Source organism: Desmodus rotundus, chromosome 6 (genome assembly GCF_022682495.2).
Source record: "Desmodus rotundus isolate HL8 chromosome 6, HLdesRot8A.1, whole genome shotgun sequence".
In the NCBI taxonomy this organism is placed as follows: Eukaryota; Metazoa; Chordata; class Mammalia; order Chiroptera; family Phyllostomidae; genus Desmodus; species Desmodus rotundus.
Window position 1 is genome coordinate 136,683,437 of NC_071392.1, and position 14,742 is coordinate 136,698,178.

Sequence of the window (14,742 nt, forward strand, 5' to 3'; positions counted from 1 at the left end):
TGCCAACTCTGACATACAGTGGTGTTTTACAGGCAGTGCTCACCTGAAACATACAGCCTTCAGGTCAACCTCAGTTAAGAAAGGTATGAATTTCCCAGACCTGAGAATCACCACAGGCAGCTCTAAGGTGCCTCAGAAAGGTAACCTGCTTTAGCCTCTGGGCACCCAGCAAGCTCCAAATGCTAACACTGGGCACAATGCCTTGGAGAACAGGCAGGCAGGCAAGACTTAGGACCTTGGGGAGAAGGCCAGCCATTTGGAGAGGCTTCATCTCAGGTGGGCTTATACCCTCTGACCTGGGACACACTCTTATACCTGAACAGCAGGGTCAGGAACGTCCCATGTGGGGGCAGCTCAAGGCCCCATTCTTAAGTCATGGTTCTCTGAGAGGTCATCAGTGCAAGGGGAGAGGAGAAGCTGGTTTGACAAAAAGCCAAATAACACAAGAGCCACCACCATTTGGGTGAATAAGGTGATGCTCATGGGCCAGAACCCATGCACTCCAGCAGCCTGTCCTTTCAGTAGTCAGGGACTTATCTAGGATCTGTGGTAAAACCCCAACGCCTGTCCACTGACACAGCCACATCCAATAAACTTGCTAAAGCATGAGATTGAAAGGGTCAGCTATATAGGCCTGTATTTTAGGCAAATACTATCTGCCACATCTGGAGAAGGCCCCTCCCTGGAAGGAGAGAAGGAAGGGCCCTCATGCTCCACCTTACAGTCACCCCTCAGACCATGTGGCCAGGAGCTGAGAGTGGCCTGGGGCTGGGGACAGCACTGAGAAAGCAACACACAGACCACCACCAGAATTTTATTAAATAAATGCTTAGTCTAGGGCCAGGTTAGGCAGGCAGGTGGGCAGAAAGCAGAGGAAGTACAGATCACAGGCACCTCCCCCCCGCTGTGTGGTAGGGTCTGCCTAGGGAGGCAGGGAGAAGGCAAATGGGGTGCACAGGGCAGGAGGGGATGATGGAATCATTACAGTCCATTCTGCATGTGCTGGGAAGAAACTGAAGAACCTGAGTCTCCCCACATTATTGTGGGTGGTCCTGGAAAGCTCAGTTTGGTCCCAAGAGCTTATGCCTTCTGCTCTGTTCTCCATGCCCAGCTCAGGAAGTGTGGGACTGACCAGCCAGTGGCTAGCCTGCTGTATCACTGTCTTTTCAACAAGAGCTCAGGTTGTACGGCTGCAAGAAGAGAGGACCACATGCCTGCCACTCACATTTTCCACAAAAATCCATGCTCCTGGTGACCAGTCTGTTGGGGCCTCTTCTACCTGCCCTAGCTGGCATCGAAGTCCTCTCTTCAAGGGCATTGTAGACCCTGGCACCCAGGCTCCAGGGTGCTGGGTTAGTCAGAGGAACAGGGAGGAGGACAGAGGTCTTCATGCTCCTTCAGGCAGTGAGCTCAGTGCTGGAGCTCAGGTTCAGACTTCCCCAGGAATTCCCTAGACCAGAAGATACCATCAGCCAAATCTGAGCCCAAACCAGAGATCCCGCCTCCCCTAGTCCTTACACAACTGGTATGAGGAGGAGGAGAAAAAGCCTGGAGGACAATAAGCAGGGCACCAACGGCACTGCACAGTCAAATCCTGACACACAGAAAGAAAGACCAGGTTAGGAGCTACTCTTCTTTATTCTAAACTTTAGAGCTATATTCTAATCTAAGTTTTCTGCAATATATTCCTTCTCTGATGGGAAAAATTACAACCTCAGAGCAAACCGATACTTTTTAAGCTCAATGCCCCCTCTCAACCACCCAAGCCCATGTGTCAGGTAATAGTAAAGTCCTAAAGAAACATAGCTTTCCCTCTGGAACTTACAGGGCAGCCAGGGGAGAGCTGAAGTATGAAGTAGAATTACACATGGGATGAAAGCTGCTGGGGGCAATATGAGCACCCCCAGCCTCAGAAGCCCCAGGGAGGTGAACTTGTAGCCTGGGGACAAACAGGCTTTTGCCTTATGCCAGAATGCCTGTGAGTTGCTTATGAGTGGGGCAGGACCTGACAGGTGTGTAGAAAAGGAGCGAGGCCTGATGCACAACAGCTGGGAGCATGTGGGTAAGGGGGGCTCCTATACATGGACATCTGTGTGCTGGATGCGCTGCTGTGTGGGGTATCTGTGTGGGCCTGCACAACCTATACCATGGGAGATCGTGGAAATAGTCCAGGAGGGAGAGGCAATAAACATTCTCAGTCCCTCTTAGTAGAAATAAGACTCTTGAACCCCATTGAGGCAGCTTTAGCAGATGAGCCTGCTATATGTCCGGCATGAGCTGTCACCACACAGGACAACATTCCTGGTGAGAAGTGAACACCTCACCTCAGTATCCGAGGAAGCTCAGGACTCTTGTAGATGTACTTGTGCCTATAGCCAAGGCCTGAGTGAAAGGGGATAAACTGAACTTTGAAGTCTCGGAAGCTTCGAGATGGTGCAGCAATGTTGTAGAGCTGGGGAAAGAGAGATCAATTAGTGCCCAGAGATGGTGGTCCTGTGGGTGACCTGCTTGGTGGCCTCCCCTTCAATAGAGGCCCATCAACGGCTGCTACCTTTGCAGAGCAGCCCATGCCCTGCACTGATGCCCTGCAGCCTGCTATGCTGGGGTCATGGTGCTGGCAGGATCCCAGCCTAGGCTCAGCCCATTGGCTTGCCATTTAAGACCTTATCTGTTCCCACAACTGTTTCTCAGACCGTTCCCCCTTCCTTTGGGGGCAATGACGTGAATGAGCTACCACCACAGAAAGAGCCACATGCTATGGGATGGTATGGTGGCCTAAGAGCCTGGAGCAGTCCTGGGGAGCTGAGATGGGTCAGGTACCTGAGACTGTGCTGTGTGCCCGGGGTTAAGGTCAGTCATCAAGCTGGTCTAGCCCTTCTAGCCCTGGGACTGCCAGGCTGTGTACCCAGACTCGCTGAAGGAAAGAAACCTAGTGCTGGTAGACTCACCTGTACCTCAGGCCTGTTCTGAGGTGAAGTAGCCTAGGTATCACTTCCTCTAGGCTGTCCCTGCTCCTCATCATCACTATGGCCAGGTGGTGCTGTATCCCACCCCACGCTCACCTACAAATCTAATCCAGCTTCCTGGCACCAAAGGCAAAGCAAATTCAGCAAAAGCAAATGCGAAGGCCCCACAATGAGATGGTACTTCTCTGACGTTGCCCAATCCAAAAGGCAAAAGAACAAATTAGAGATTCTATGTCAACACCACTGACTGGGACTCCTGAATTGGGGCTGGAGGATCCTGTCATCCAGGGATCCTCTCCTCCCACCAATAACTGGAGAGCTCTCCCAGCTGAGTTTCCTATAGTCAAGTCTCTGTCAGGCCAGGACCCTGTAATTGGGACCTAGGAGACATTTGCTTATTTTTCATGTTTCCTCTTATAGAGAGCATTGGCTGTCCGGCTGGCCCCCACCATAGCCCTGCTAGCAGCAGGTGCCTCCTGTACATCTGCCTATGCCCAGTCCAGCCTAAACATGGGTCTGCTAGATGTCCCCTGCACCAGGGGCTGCACTGACACCCACCTTTCTGCCAAGCTGGAAGGGCACAACTGGATCATCCTCAGCGTGCAAGATGAGCAGGGAACAGGAAATGTGCTTCACACTGTGGAGAGGAGAAAGGACTAGACCAAGACCCCAGGGACATGGCTGGGGTCTCTTGACACCCTGGCCTTGCCTTTGGCAGGGACCTGGGTTTAGGGAGTTTCCATGGCTTATCAGCTCTAATTCTGCTGGGCTTCTTTTTATTACAGAATTAAAAGTTGATTTCTCAGTAGTTTCTATCAACATCTATTTTAGGTGACAGGTGTCAATCAAATCTAGACATCAATTCATTCACCAAATCTGGCCCCCACATATTTTCTGAAAATTGAAAATGAAAACTTTTGCTAGGAGATATATTTTTTAAAAGTCACAAAACAATATTTACAAACTCAATATTTTAGGTGGGCCAAGAAACTTACTTCAAATCAATGTTACTAGTCATGTGTTGGTGTAAATAACATTTAAAGTCACTCTTGAACGTTTACCAGTAAATTAACATTTTCAATAGGTTCACTCAATCCAAACCCTTCAGCAAACCACACAATAGGCAGTGTCTTCTGGCTGCCTCACTGAGGTCTCTAAGTGAGCTGGTGGATGAGGCTCCCACCCAATTCCGTACTGATCTGATGGCTCCATGAGGGCAGTGCTGGGGTAAGTCTGGCACCTGGCAGAATCTGAGACAAGGGACTCATCACCCCAGAGATCCCCAGGTAATCTCGCAGTCTGCATTTCTGCTAGTGGTGCACAAGCACAAACACTCTCACCTTATTCTGCTTCTAGGTTGGAGTGTTTCTGGTGTGTGAGTCAAACTTTGAACTGTCCACTTCTCAGATTTCCACTGTAGTCAGTTTCTTACCTTTAGCTGCTCTGGGAGAAGCCTAGCTCATATTCTTCACTTTAGCCAAGTATTTGGTAACAGGCCTTCCCACCAAGAGGGGGCTCCTGAATCCCAGTGGGTGAAGGCTTAGCCATTTAAAGTGGCTAAAGAGTAAAGTGCTGCTGGACCCCACAGCTGCCACCACTTAGCCTGGGGACAAGGTCAAAGGCGGCTTTGGGGGTATAGCAGCACTCATTGCTGTTGTTTAGGAGGAATCCAGTTTACTCAGGTTATTCTCATTTAAGTTCCCAAACAGTAGTAATTACAAACAAGCAGGTATTTTGCTTATAATGTTTGCTCAAATATCAGTTTGTTCTATTTTTAGAACCAAAAAATATAATTGATGGAAAAAATACTTTTTCTACATTGTTTCAAAATGTAGATTTTTTAAATATTAACTGAATATTTAGATAAGGATTTTTTTCCTTTCCTCTTTTTTGAAAAAATTAAAACACATGAAATAAAAGGAATCCCAAGGACAGTGTCAACAGAATATGAACGCTGTTCAAAGAATGAGTTGTTAACCAGAATATTTACTTTTTTTGGTTTATCTAATATAAATGTTTTTAATAACTTGCAACATCATTTCATAACCAACATCGGTCAAATGACTGAGGATGTCATTTTTTGAATAAGTTACTATTACTGCTTTAATACCTATTCAGGAAGTCTGGTTTTGCCAAAGTATTTTCAAATAAAAACCATATGGACAGCCCTGGTCGTGTTGCTCAGTCATTTGAAGCGTTGTCCCATGCACCAAAAGGTTTCGGGTTCGATTCCTGGTCAGGACACATACGTAGGTTGTGGGTTCCCTCATAGCTTAGGGTGTGTATGAGAGGCAACTGATCAATGTTTCTCTCTCACATCAATGTGTGTGTGTGTCTCTCTCTAAAACCAATGAAAATATCCTCAGCAAGGATTAAAAAGAATAAAAACATGTGGATAAAATACTTTAATTTTAGGCTTTACATATCCTCTTTCAGCTGCAGCTCTCTTACCTACTTTCCCTCTATAAGACACATTGGTTAAAGAAGAACTATAGTCTTTAAGTATTCCATCCTATTTGGTTAATGTGACTGAACAGGCTTATCCTGGGAGTTATCAGTGCTTTTCTAAATTAAAATATTAAATGCTCTACCATAATACTCACTTTTCATCATTTGCAAATTTAATTCCACTGCTTGTAATGGGATCAAGGAAGAACCAGTCAAACCCAGGGAAGTATCGGTATATCTGAAGGAAACATGGAAACAATGTGCAAAGGGTCAATTAAAATATGCACACAGAAGGCCAAGGTCAAGGGTTCAGAGGGTGCTGAGTGCCCAGGGTATACACCTGCTTCTCAGGAAACTGACCTGCAGCCACTGTCCCTCTGTGCCCTGACCACAGACTCCCTGCTCAAGAGGATCCTAGACTGGCTGCAGCAAGGGCTGCCTGCAAGCAAGGTTCCCACACCTCGGAGCAGCAGCCTGGAGACCATACATCCCACAGACATCAGGGCTGCCATGCCAAGAAAAATGGGGGCCCATAGAACTTGGGAGAAAAAGCAACACCGAAGTAGTAAGACTGAAAGGTTTTCTTAGGCTCCGCTGAGGAATAAATGCCAATCAGCCACAAAATTAGGCAGTACAGAACTTTATTTGGGGTTTGCGCTCTTGGGCGAAATTCTCCGGTTGCAAGGAGCCGGGCTGAAGAAGTTGCCCCAAGCACGGAATATGGCAGGGTTCTAAGCACCAAATTCTGATTGGCTCCCCTCAGGGGCTAGGGATTGGTCTCCTGGAACAAAGCCGCAGTCCATCATTGGTGGTTTGATAGGATAAGGGGTGGGCTTAGGCGGATATCCCCGCCCATCCTGACAAAGACTAAAGATGAAACAGGGTGCAGCCAAGAGGAGGACCCCAAATAGGGACTCGTAATGCGGTCCAGAACTCAAGGTGTCCAGGAAATATTAGAAAAATATATAGAGGATACCCTCACCCCCACAAGCCTGAGCTGGGGGAAGGGACACATGGAGCAGGGCCTTTCAGAGCTATTTTGTAGAGCAACAGCTTTGCAGCTAACCCCTGGCATGGTCATTTAACGTATCTATAACCTTTTAACTGATTTCATAGATATGTTAAATAGCTGTGGCCAGGCTTTGAGCCAGGGGGATGGGAGTGACTTCCACCCAAGATGTAACTGGGAGGCAACTCCTCCTGGTTACAGCACCTGGGTGAGAGCTTGGAGAAGACTGGCTCCATGCCATGGGGCCACACCTGCCCAGACTTACTTGTCAGCCCAGTAAAGCTGGAAGAATAGGGAATGCTGACAGGTGTAACTGATTGTAGGAGGAGTTGGAAATGGGGATGCAGAGGAATACTGGTGGTGGGATTTAAACCCAGGCACGGCAGCCATTGGGAAGGAGGACCAAGTGGTTTGGGGGGAGAAGGGAGGGGATCACGCAGCTTTGGCGGAGTGAATAGAAGAGGACCACACGGTTTCAAAGGAGGAGAGAGGACCACGTGGTTTTGGAGAAGAGAGGAGACCATGTGGCTTTGGGGTGTTCCTTGTTGCCACGAGGCTTAGGCAGCAGGAGAGACTTTGCCGGGAAGAAAAGGGGAGAAAGGACTCTTGCTAGTGGGCCGTGAGAAGGTGCCACATGGCTTTGGATTACCTGGAGATTGTGGCAGCCACACAGCTGATGGTGCCGGGAGCCTGAATCACAGACTGCTACTTCTTTTCCTGAGATACAGTACCCCCGACTGGGCAGAGGGAGAGGGAAGGACTGTGCACCTGTGGGTATTCTAGAGGACTTTAATATTTTAATGAAGACATTAAGTCATTACTTTAAGTCTGTGTAACTTTTAAATAAATAATTTCTTTCCTTTTCACCAGTCTCTGGCATTGAGAGACGTCTTTCCTCTGGCGGCGGGCGTTTTGAACCTAGTAGGTGTGTGTGTGTGGGGGGGTCCCTAGAGAGAGAAAGGGGGGATCCTTTCCATAATAGTATATTGTGAACCACCCACCAACACATCTGTTCTGTAACAAAGAGAACTCTTGATCTACAACAGAGCAGCAGGAAGTCATGTGGTGGGCTGACACAGATCCTCCAAAAAACAGAGCCAGGTAGGACACAGTGGAATGGAGGACCGCAGAAGAGCCCTTCTGGCCCAGGTTTCACCCCAAAATACAACTGTGAGAGCCTGGCTGCTGAGCATTGTCTGTGGGGATTGATAATGAGGGATCCACCAGCTCACCCCTGGATAAACAGATCCCAGCCTGGGCTGAGCCCCAATGGGGCAGCAATGCCTAGTGGGCAAACCATACCATAGAAGCAAGACTTCCTGTGGGTCCTACCACCCTAGGCAACCCAGCTGTGAACCCATTCTACCTGGCTGCAAAGTTATAAACTTCCTAGGCAGCTCTGGAGTCAGGCCAATGCCCAGAACTAAATAAGGATTAATTTTTAATAAATATGCATTCATTAAGTATTTAAATAATTTTTGATTATTTTATTTTAGGCTTATTTACTGTATTTTATAGTAATTATTTTAATAATGAAATAAGTCAATTTTTAACAAGATCTATACTTGCCACTGAGAACGGATGGCTCTTGGCTTCTTCACGGATATTAGTGAATGGAGATTCCAATATAAGAGCCTCTGGAGGTGTTTCTAGATAAGTAAAACAAAGAGAGAACTATGAAGTAGGCAAGAAGCCCAGACAAAACACAAGCTCCATAGCCCAACAGAGGATCTGTGGGAGGGATGCCTCCCCACCCAAAACAGTAGAACCTGGAGCGCCAGCAGCCCCCAGGCCTTCCCACATGATTGGCATGACAGAAACACCCATGCAGGGGACCTTCAGGTGGTCTTGGGTTACCTTCAAGAACCAAATCTGCTAAAGCTGCTTACTTGGGGCCCAACCACTGGGAGGCTGCACCAGCTGCTCAAGAATCGATGGGGGAAGACAGGCTTAGGTCAGCTGAGGGTCTGCCCAGGTACTGGCCTCAACACCTTCAAGGGGGTCTGTGAGGACACTGGGCATGATCGCTGGGTTGCTCGCCCACAAGCACTACTTCACTAAAGCTCACAACAGAGCCTGGAATGCAGCCAGCTCCCAAAACTCTGCCTGCCCTGAGGGCACTATGAGGAGCCTGTGCCCACACACCAGGACCCACATGCCACATGAACCCCTACCTCGCTCACAGAGGCGCCGCACCAGGTTTGTTGCCACTCTAAAAAAAGGAAAAAAAACCAGTTGAGTTGAATTTTGACAAAAACTGTTTTACATGAGACTGTTCAAGTACTAGAAAGTGACAGAGAACCCATGGGATCTGCGACGCAATTGGTAGAGCTGTAGGAAAGGGGGTGGGGGGACTAACATGCTCCAGGACTGTGGGTAAGCCCAGTGCCCCAGTCATCAGGCAACGCATCTGACAAGGATGACCCCCTCTGACAAAGAAGGTGATAACAGCCACCATTCAGGCCCCCAAGGCGTGTTCTGCAGGAACCGCCTCCTTCAGGCTGCACAACACTGCCCATCAGCTCATACTTGGTTGGAGTGTGGGCTGCTGAGACAGAGGGACAGTGGGGACCACAGTTGCCCCATCAGCTGAGAGGAGGATACAGTCTACCTACATATTTCTGGGGGCTGGGGGCGGGGAGGTCTGGCTGTCCCAGAGCTATACCAGGCAGGTCCTGTGCTGACAGCCATGGCAGGATGGTCTTCTCTCCTCACAGAGCACATCTCTGAGGGCATATGGGCTATTTTCCCCACAACGACAAGCTAGGAGACACTGTCCCAGACAATGCTCAGCCTGCAGGCCCCAGCCCAACTGCACCATGCTGTGTGCTCACTTCGGCAGCACACATACCAATGGCAGCATGCTCCCCAAGGTGCACAGCAACTTGGGAAAGGGGTTGCAGCCACTGCACTTGAACGAAAGGCAGCAGGAAAAGGCAAGGCTGATGAAGGTCTTGGACCTCTGGGCTCTCACCTCAGTGGCTCTTTTTAGAAACACTCTGGACCTCACATTAGCAATTTAGGTGACCCCCAAATAGAATATTAAAGTGCTTCCTGTCTTGGCAGTGCTGCCTTCTACAAGTTCTGTGGTAAGCCAAGTATGTGCTATGTATCCCAGCTGTTATAAATGTCTCTGGTTTGCAGTGATCAGAGCCACAGCACTGGGGCTTGCTGGCAGCACACGCAGTCCAAAAAAGATGTGAAGCCCAGATACATTTGGAACTTGAACTCCATCTGATCTGCTCTGCTCTGTCTTCCCAAGGGCACAACCTCAGACTGAGGAGTCTGCCTGCCCTCACTGCAGAGAGGGATACCACCTCACAACTGCCTATGTGTGTCTCGAGTCATTTCTTAGGTTGAGGAGTTAAAGTAGTGCAAACCCTGTGGTCTCTTATGGCACTTCATCTCCTGCCCCACATTGGACAAGAGACAAGGCCTACTGGAACTAATGTTGCCAAAGGATCCAGAGGCCACTAGGGCACCCTCGGGGAATCCAGGCTGGAAAGTAACTTCATGAAGACCTAATCCCCCAAAGGCTATACCATGCTGGGAACTCTTACCCAGTGCCTAGGGAGTGGCCCCAAATATACACGGGGTTGTCTCCACTTCTTGCTTTGATCCAGTCAAAAACATGGAGTGCATCATAGGTCATGCCCCGCTCTGATGGTGTGCCTATTGAGTCACCCCAACCTGGGTGAAAGAAACAGAAGAGAATGAAGTCAAGCCCAGTTCACTGAACCTCTTGAGGGGCAGGCCCACCCTCTCTTTCTCAACAGGCTTAGGCTTTAGGGGCAATACAAGTCACTACAGTCACCATCCACAGCTCCACACACAGGGTGTCCTGACAAGCCTGCTCCTACTTCTCCCACCTCCTTACCCAAAGGCTGTCACACACCCTTGTCTGAGCCCTGATGAGCAGCTGTGCAAGAGGTGGTCCTGCTAGGACATCAACCTCCCCAACAAGGGGCTTGCTGATGTCTGGCCCAGGATAAGAGGCCAATGAGAGCTCAGCCTGCCCAGGGACCCCTGAGTCCAATCCAGACTCTATGGCCCAACTTTGACCCCAGTATCAACAGGCAAGGGAGTTAGGAGGCAAGGCCCTGGGAAACAGTGTGAGTGACAGTATGGGTGGGGGGAATTCCAAGCTCCAGGCAACTCTGACCCAGAGAGGCAAGGGCTCTAAGCATTTGTTTGCAAAACAGAAAAGCCAAAGACATCTGCCCCCACTCTGGGTTCTCCCCAAGGGCCCTTCCAACCAGTCTCCAGGAAAGGTCAGGTGCCCTTGTCATTTCCACCAGCTCAGCAGTGAGTCATCATCAACTGATCTGAAAGTACCGTAACTTCAGAAAGAATAGGTTTGCAGCATAAGCAAAAACCCACACAGTAAGTGGGCACAACAAGGCGCCTCCCTGGACATCTGAGACACCAGATTAGGGAAGAAGTCATGTAAGAGACAAGACCAGACTGAGAAGCTCAGGCACAAGTGAGAGGCAGGGACACAGGGACAGGTAGGAACAAAGACACAGAGAGACAGAGTGACAGGGACAGGGAGAGACACTTTGAAGCAGAATTTTCTCTCTCGAAGGGCTTAAAAATGAAGAAACTCATAAGAACTGCTAAGAGGAAATGCTATACTAGAAACCATTTCTTGGTAGAAGCACAGGGGAGTAAAGAAGGAAAAAGGCTGCCCCTTCTCATTATCCTGAGGGATACAGAGTAGAGCACAGTAGAGCATGCTAGAAAATCCTCTTTAGCATGGAGAAAAGGATGAATGGGAGAACCACTTTTTAGATACTCATTTCAGAGTTTTTCCCAGCCCAGTACTTTCAACCTGATGGAACAGTCCTCCATGAAAGCACCATTCCTGTGGTAGGTAGAATAATGGACCCCAATGAAGTCCACATCCTTATCCTTAACCCTGGAACCTGTGAATATGTTATGTGGAAGTGAGGCAGGTTAATAAGAAACTAGGAAAATTTCCTGCCAAGTGGAATGAGGAAACTGAGACAAAATAGCTTAACAAATGGTAGAACAGCTGAGCAATTAACATCCAGCTGATAAATCACAAGAATATCCTTCCTAACCAAAGAAATCCAAGAGAAGGTGGTTTTAAATCACCTTTGGGAACTGGATAAAAAAAAAAGTTAGAGCCAGACTAATCCAAGATAAAGGTATATATAACTAATCAGAAAACCACCCAGGCCCCATTGTACACTCACTTTAATACATCAGCATACTAAATGACAAACCCTGAAATCTAATGAATATTCTGTTGAGTTCATCCCCTGGGACCTCCTCTAAAATTCTGGCCTATAGAAGATAAAGAATACCAGTACACTCTCTTCTTTGAGCATGCTGTGCCCCCCTTTTCCTCAGGCATGTACTTTGCTTCTATCTTAAGCTCTAAGAGTCCAAATGAGACCTGCACCCAGGCAGCTCATTCCTAGTTCACCCCCGAACCTGTCTCCACGGGCCCTTCCTTTGCCTCACCACCCCAAGCTTTAATAAACTTACTCTCACTTTTATCTGCCTCATGTTTTGACATTTTTCCTGCACAAGTCAAGAACCTGGAGGTCACCTGACACTTGAAAGATCCCAGACCATGCAGGGGCAGGGCCAATCCACTGTGCTGAAGTGGTCAGGAAAGAGAAGAGGAAATTAGGTTGCATGAGGACTGAGACTGCTAAGCAGCGCACCTTGAGATGAGAGAGTATTCTGGCTTAACAGTGTGGGCCAAAAGTAATCTCAAGGGTTTTTATAAATGAAGGGGGAAAGACAAAAAGTCAGGGTCAGAATAATGCAGGTGCAAGAGGTCAACAGTCAAGGAATGAGGGCAGCATCGAGAAGCTGGAGAAGGCAAGAAACCAGATTTTCCCACAGAACTTTCTGATGGAGCCAGCCTTGCCAACACTTTAATTTTAGCCTAGAGGCTGAAGATTTTGGACTTCTGACCTCCAGAACTGCAAAATAATAAATCTGTGCCATTTTACAACATTAAGTTTGTGGTAATTTGTTACAGCAACAAAAAGAAACTAACATAACACCCATATCCTTGGTCTGAGAATATGGACAATGCCCTCTAAGGTCAAGGTGAGCCAGCAAGCAGCCTTCAGCCATTTGCTCTCTCCAACTGAAGGCTGGGGAGGCATACACTTCTCACACAGCTGCTATTAACACAGAGTATTTTCCTGGTTCACTGAGGTAGAATGTTCTTAGCTTATATCAAACCGTGGGTTCTTGATCTCTTCAGTGGTAAGCCCTCTGATTTATTCAAGAAAGAAGAAATACCCAGGGGGCAAAAATAAGAATCCTCTCTCTTAACAGTTCTTTTTCTAACGTCAACAAGACAAGCTCTCCTGAGCATAAAACTTGTATGATGTCCGGCTGCAGAGAAAAGTCTGAGTCCAATAAAGAAAAATGACAGAATCTTCCAGTTGCTCACAGAGGACACATGCTGGCTGGGGTTCCAAGCACCAGTGCCTCCCTACAAGAGGGATCTGCATGCAGGACACTCATTGAAGAACCTGTTCCCATCTACTACCTTAACACAGTTACCACAGGTCAGAAACCTGCTAGATGTGTCTAAGCCTCTCAAAGTGATGCCTGCACATCAAACATTAACTGGAGGAAGTGGGAGGGTCAGGAGATATAATTTCAAAAGAACCCTCACCTCTGTAGTCAAAGGTGACCACATGGTAACCAAGTGAACTCAGCACCTGTAAAGTGAAAAATAAACATCTGGGCAAAAAATCCACACATCTTGGACAGAGGGCAACTTGCCCCTAACTAAACCCATTTTGATTTCTGTCTTTATGCTCTGCACACAGGGGAAACTTAATAAAGACTTGTCATCATGTTGCCCCATTCCCAGTGTGATCTTATAAAACCAACTATTGCTACTGGATACACTGATGCCCTCTACCCTCAGCAACATGAGAAAAAAAGCCTGCCCTTGGCTCAGAACCACACTGGCACCTCTGCATTCAGGGGCTCACAGCTGGTCCCCTCTTGGGCAGACAGTGGGGGCTCTGACTACCCACCAACCCAGGAGGAGGTACTCTTAGCAACATAGCATATCTCAGATTTTAAGCTTTCATTGAATCTTTTCTGTTATTAAAAAAACCATCTAGTCTAGGTGATTTCTCCCATTAGATCCCTACTTACAGCCTCCTTCCTTCCTAACCCCCACCCACCAAGGTAGCTGGGGTGTGCCTAAAGTTATATGGAAACTGCCAGCCACGCAGTCACTACTCTGCCTTTGCTCCTATCTCCTTAGGCTGCCCCACTGCATCCTCCTAGCTCCCAACCTCCTGCAGATCCTACACTCTCCAGAGTCACACCTGTTCCTGGTCTGAACCATTTCTATGAACAGGAACCTCAAAATGGGGCCCACAGTTTTCCAAGCATTCCCCTTTCCTGACTTGATCTAATCCATACAAGGAAACAAATGCTCCACAGCACAGAGCAGTACACCCAGTATGATGGACAGAGCAGTGTCCACATAGTACATATGTTCCCACACATGTGATTATGTCCCTTTCTGCCCTGTAGCAAATGCAGATGCACATCTCAGAGGGTGAGGGAGACAGGCATAGTGGCCCTGAACACTGGTAGCAACTGCACATTTCAGGCTCCTAGATGCAAACAACTGACGAAGATGAAGACCAAGTAGAAGGCAAGGTCTACATGCCTGCCTGCAACAGCCCCTTTTACCTAGGAAGACCAGCTAGGCTTCCACTCAATGGACCTGACTGACATCTCATTTTTTAACCCGTGTTTTATGGTTTTATTTGTATTCATTTTTATTTTTCAAAAATATATTTTATTGATTATGCTATTACAGTTCTCCCATTCCCCTCCCCAACCCTTTATTCCCCTCTGCCCTGTACCACCCCTCCCACCTGCATTCCCCATCTAGTTCATGTCCATGGGTCATACATATAAGTTCTTTGCCTTCTCTATTTCCTATACTATTCTTACCCTCCCCTGTCTTATCTTCTACCTATTGTTTATGCTTCTTATTCCCTGTACCTTTTCCCCATTCTCTCCCCTCCCCTACCTGCTGATAACACTCCATGTGATCTCCATTTCTGTGATCCTGTTCCTGTTCTACTTGTTTGCTATTTGCTTTTTTTAGGTTCAGTTGTTGACAGTTGTGAGTTTGTTGTCATTTTACTATTCATAGTTTAGGTCATCTTCTTTTTCTTAGATAAGTCCCTTTAACATTGCATATAATAAGAGCTTAGTAACGAACTCCTTTAACTTGACCTTATCTGGGAAGCATTTTATCTGCCCTTCTATTCTAAATGATAGCTTTGC

General features: G+C 47.7%; 1 protein-coding gene across 1 annotated transcript in view; it reads right to left on the reverse strand.

Annotated features, from left to right (window-relative positions):
- Window positions 1-800: 800 nt before the first annotated feature.
- The window catches only part of ABHD12 (abhydrolase domain containing 12, lysophospholipase), a 76,427-nt gene continuing 62,485 nt past the window's right edge, over window positions 801-14,742 (reverse strand). Inside the window, exons 6-13 of the mRNA XM_024576791.4 lie at window positions 13,094-13,139; window positions 9,984-10,113; window positions 8,598-8,635; window positions 7,993-8,072; window positions 5,570-5,652; window positions 3,525-3,603; window positions 2,325-2,452; window positions 801-1,450 (exon numbers count right to left, since the gene is read on the reverse strand). Coding sequence (XP_024432559.1) covers window positions 1,411-1,450; window positions 2,325-2,452; window positions 3,525-3,603; window positions 5,570-5,652; window positions 7,993-8,072; window positions 8,598-8,635; window positions 9,984-10,113; window positions 13,094-13,139 — 624 coding nt within the window. The 3' untranslated portion in view covers window positions 801-1,410. The remainder of the gene's footprint in view (window positions 1,451-2,324; window positions 2,453-3,524; window positions 3,604-5,569; window positions 5,653-7,992; window positions 8,073-8,597; window positions 8,636-9,983; window positions 10,114-13,093; window positions 13,140-14,742) is intronic.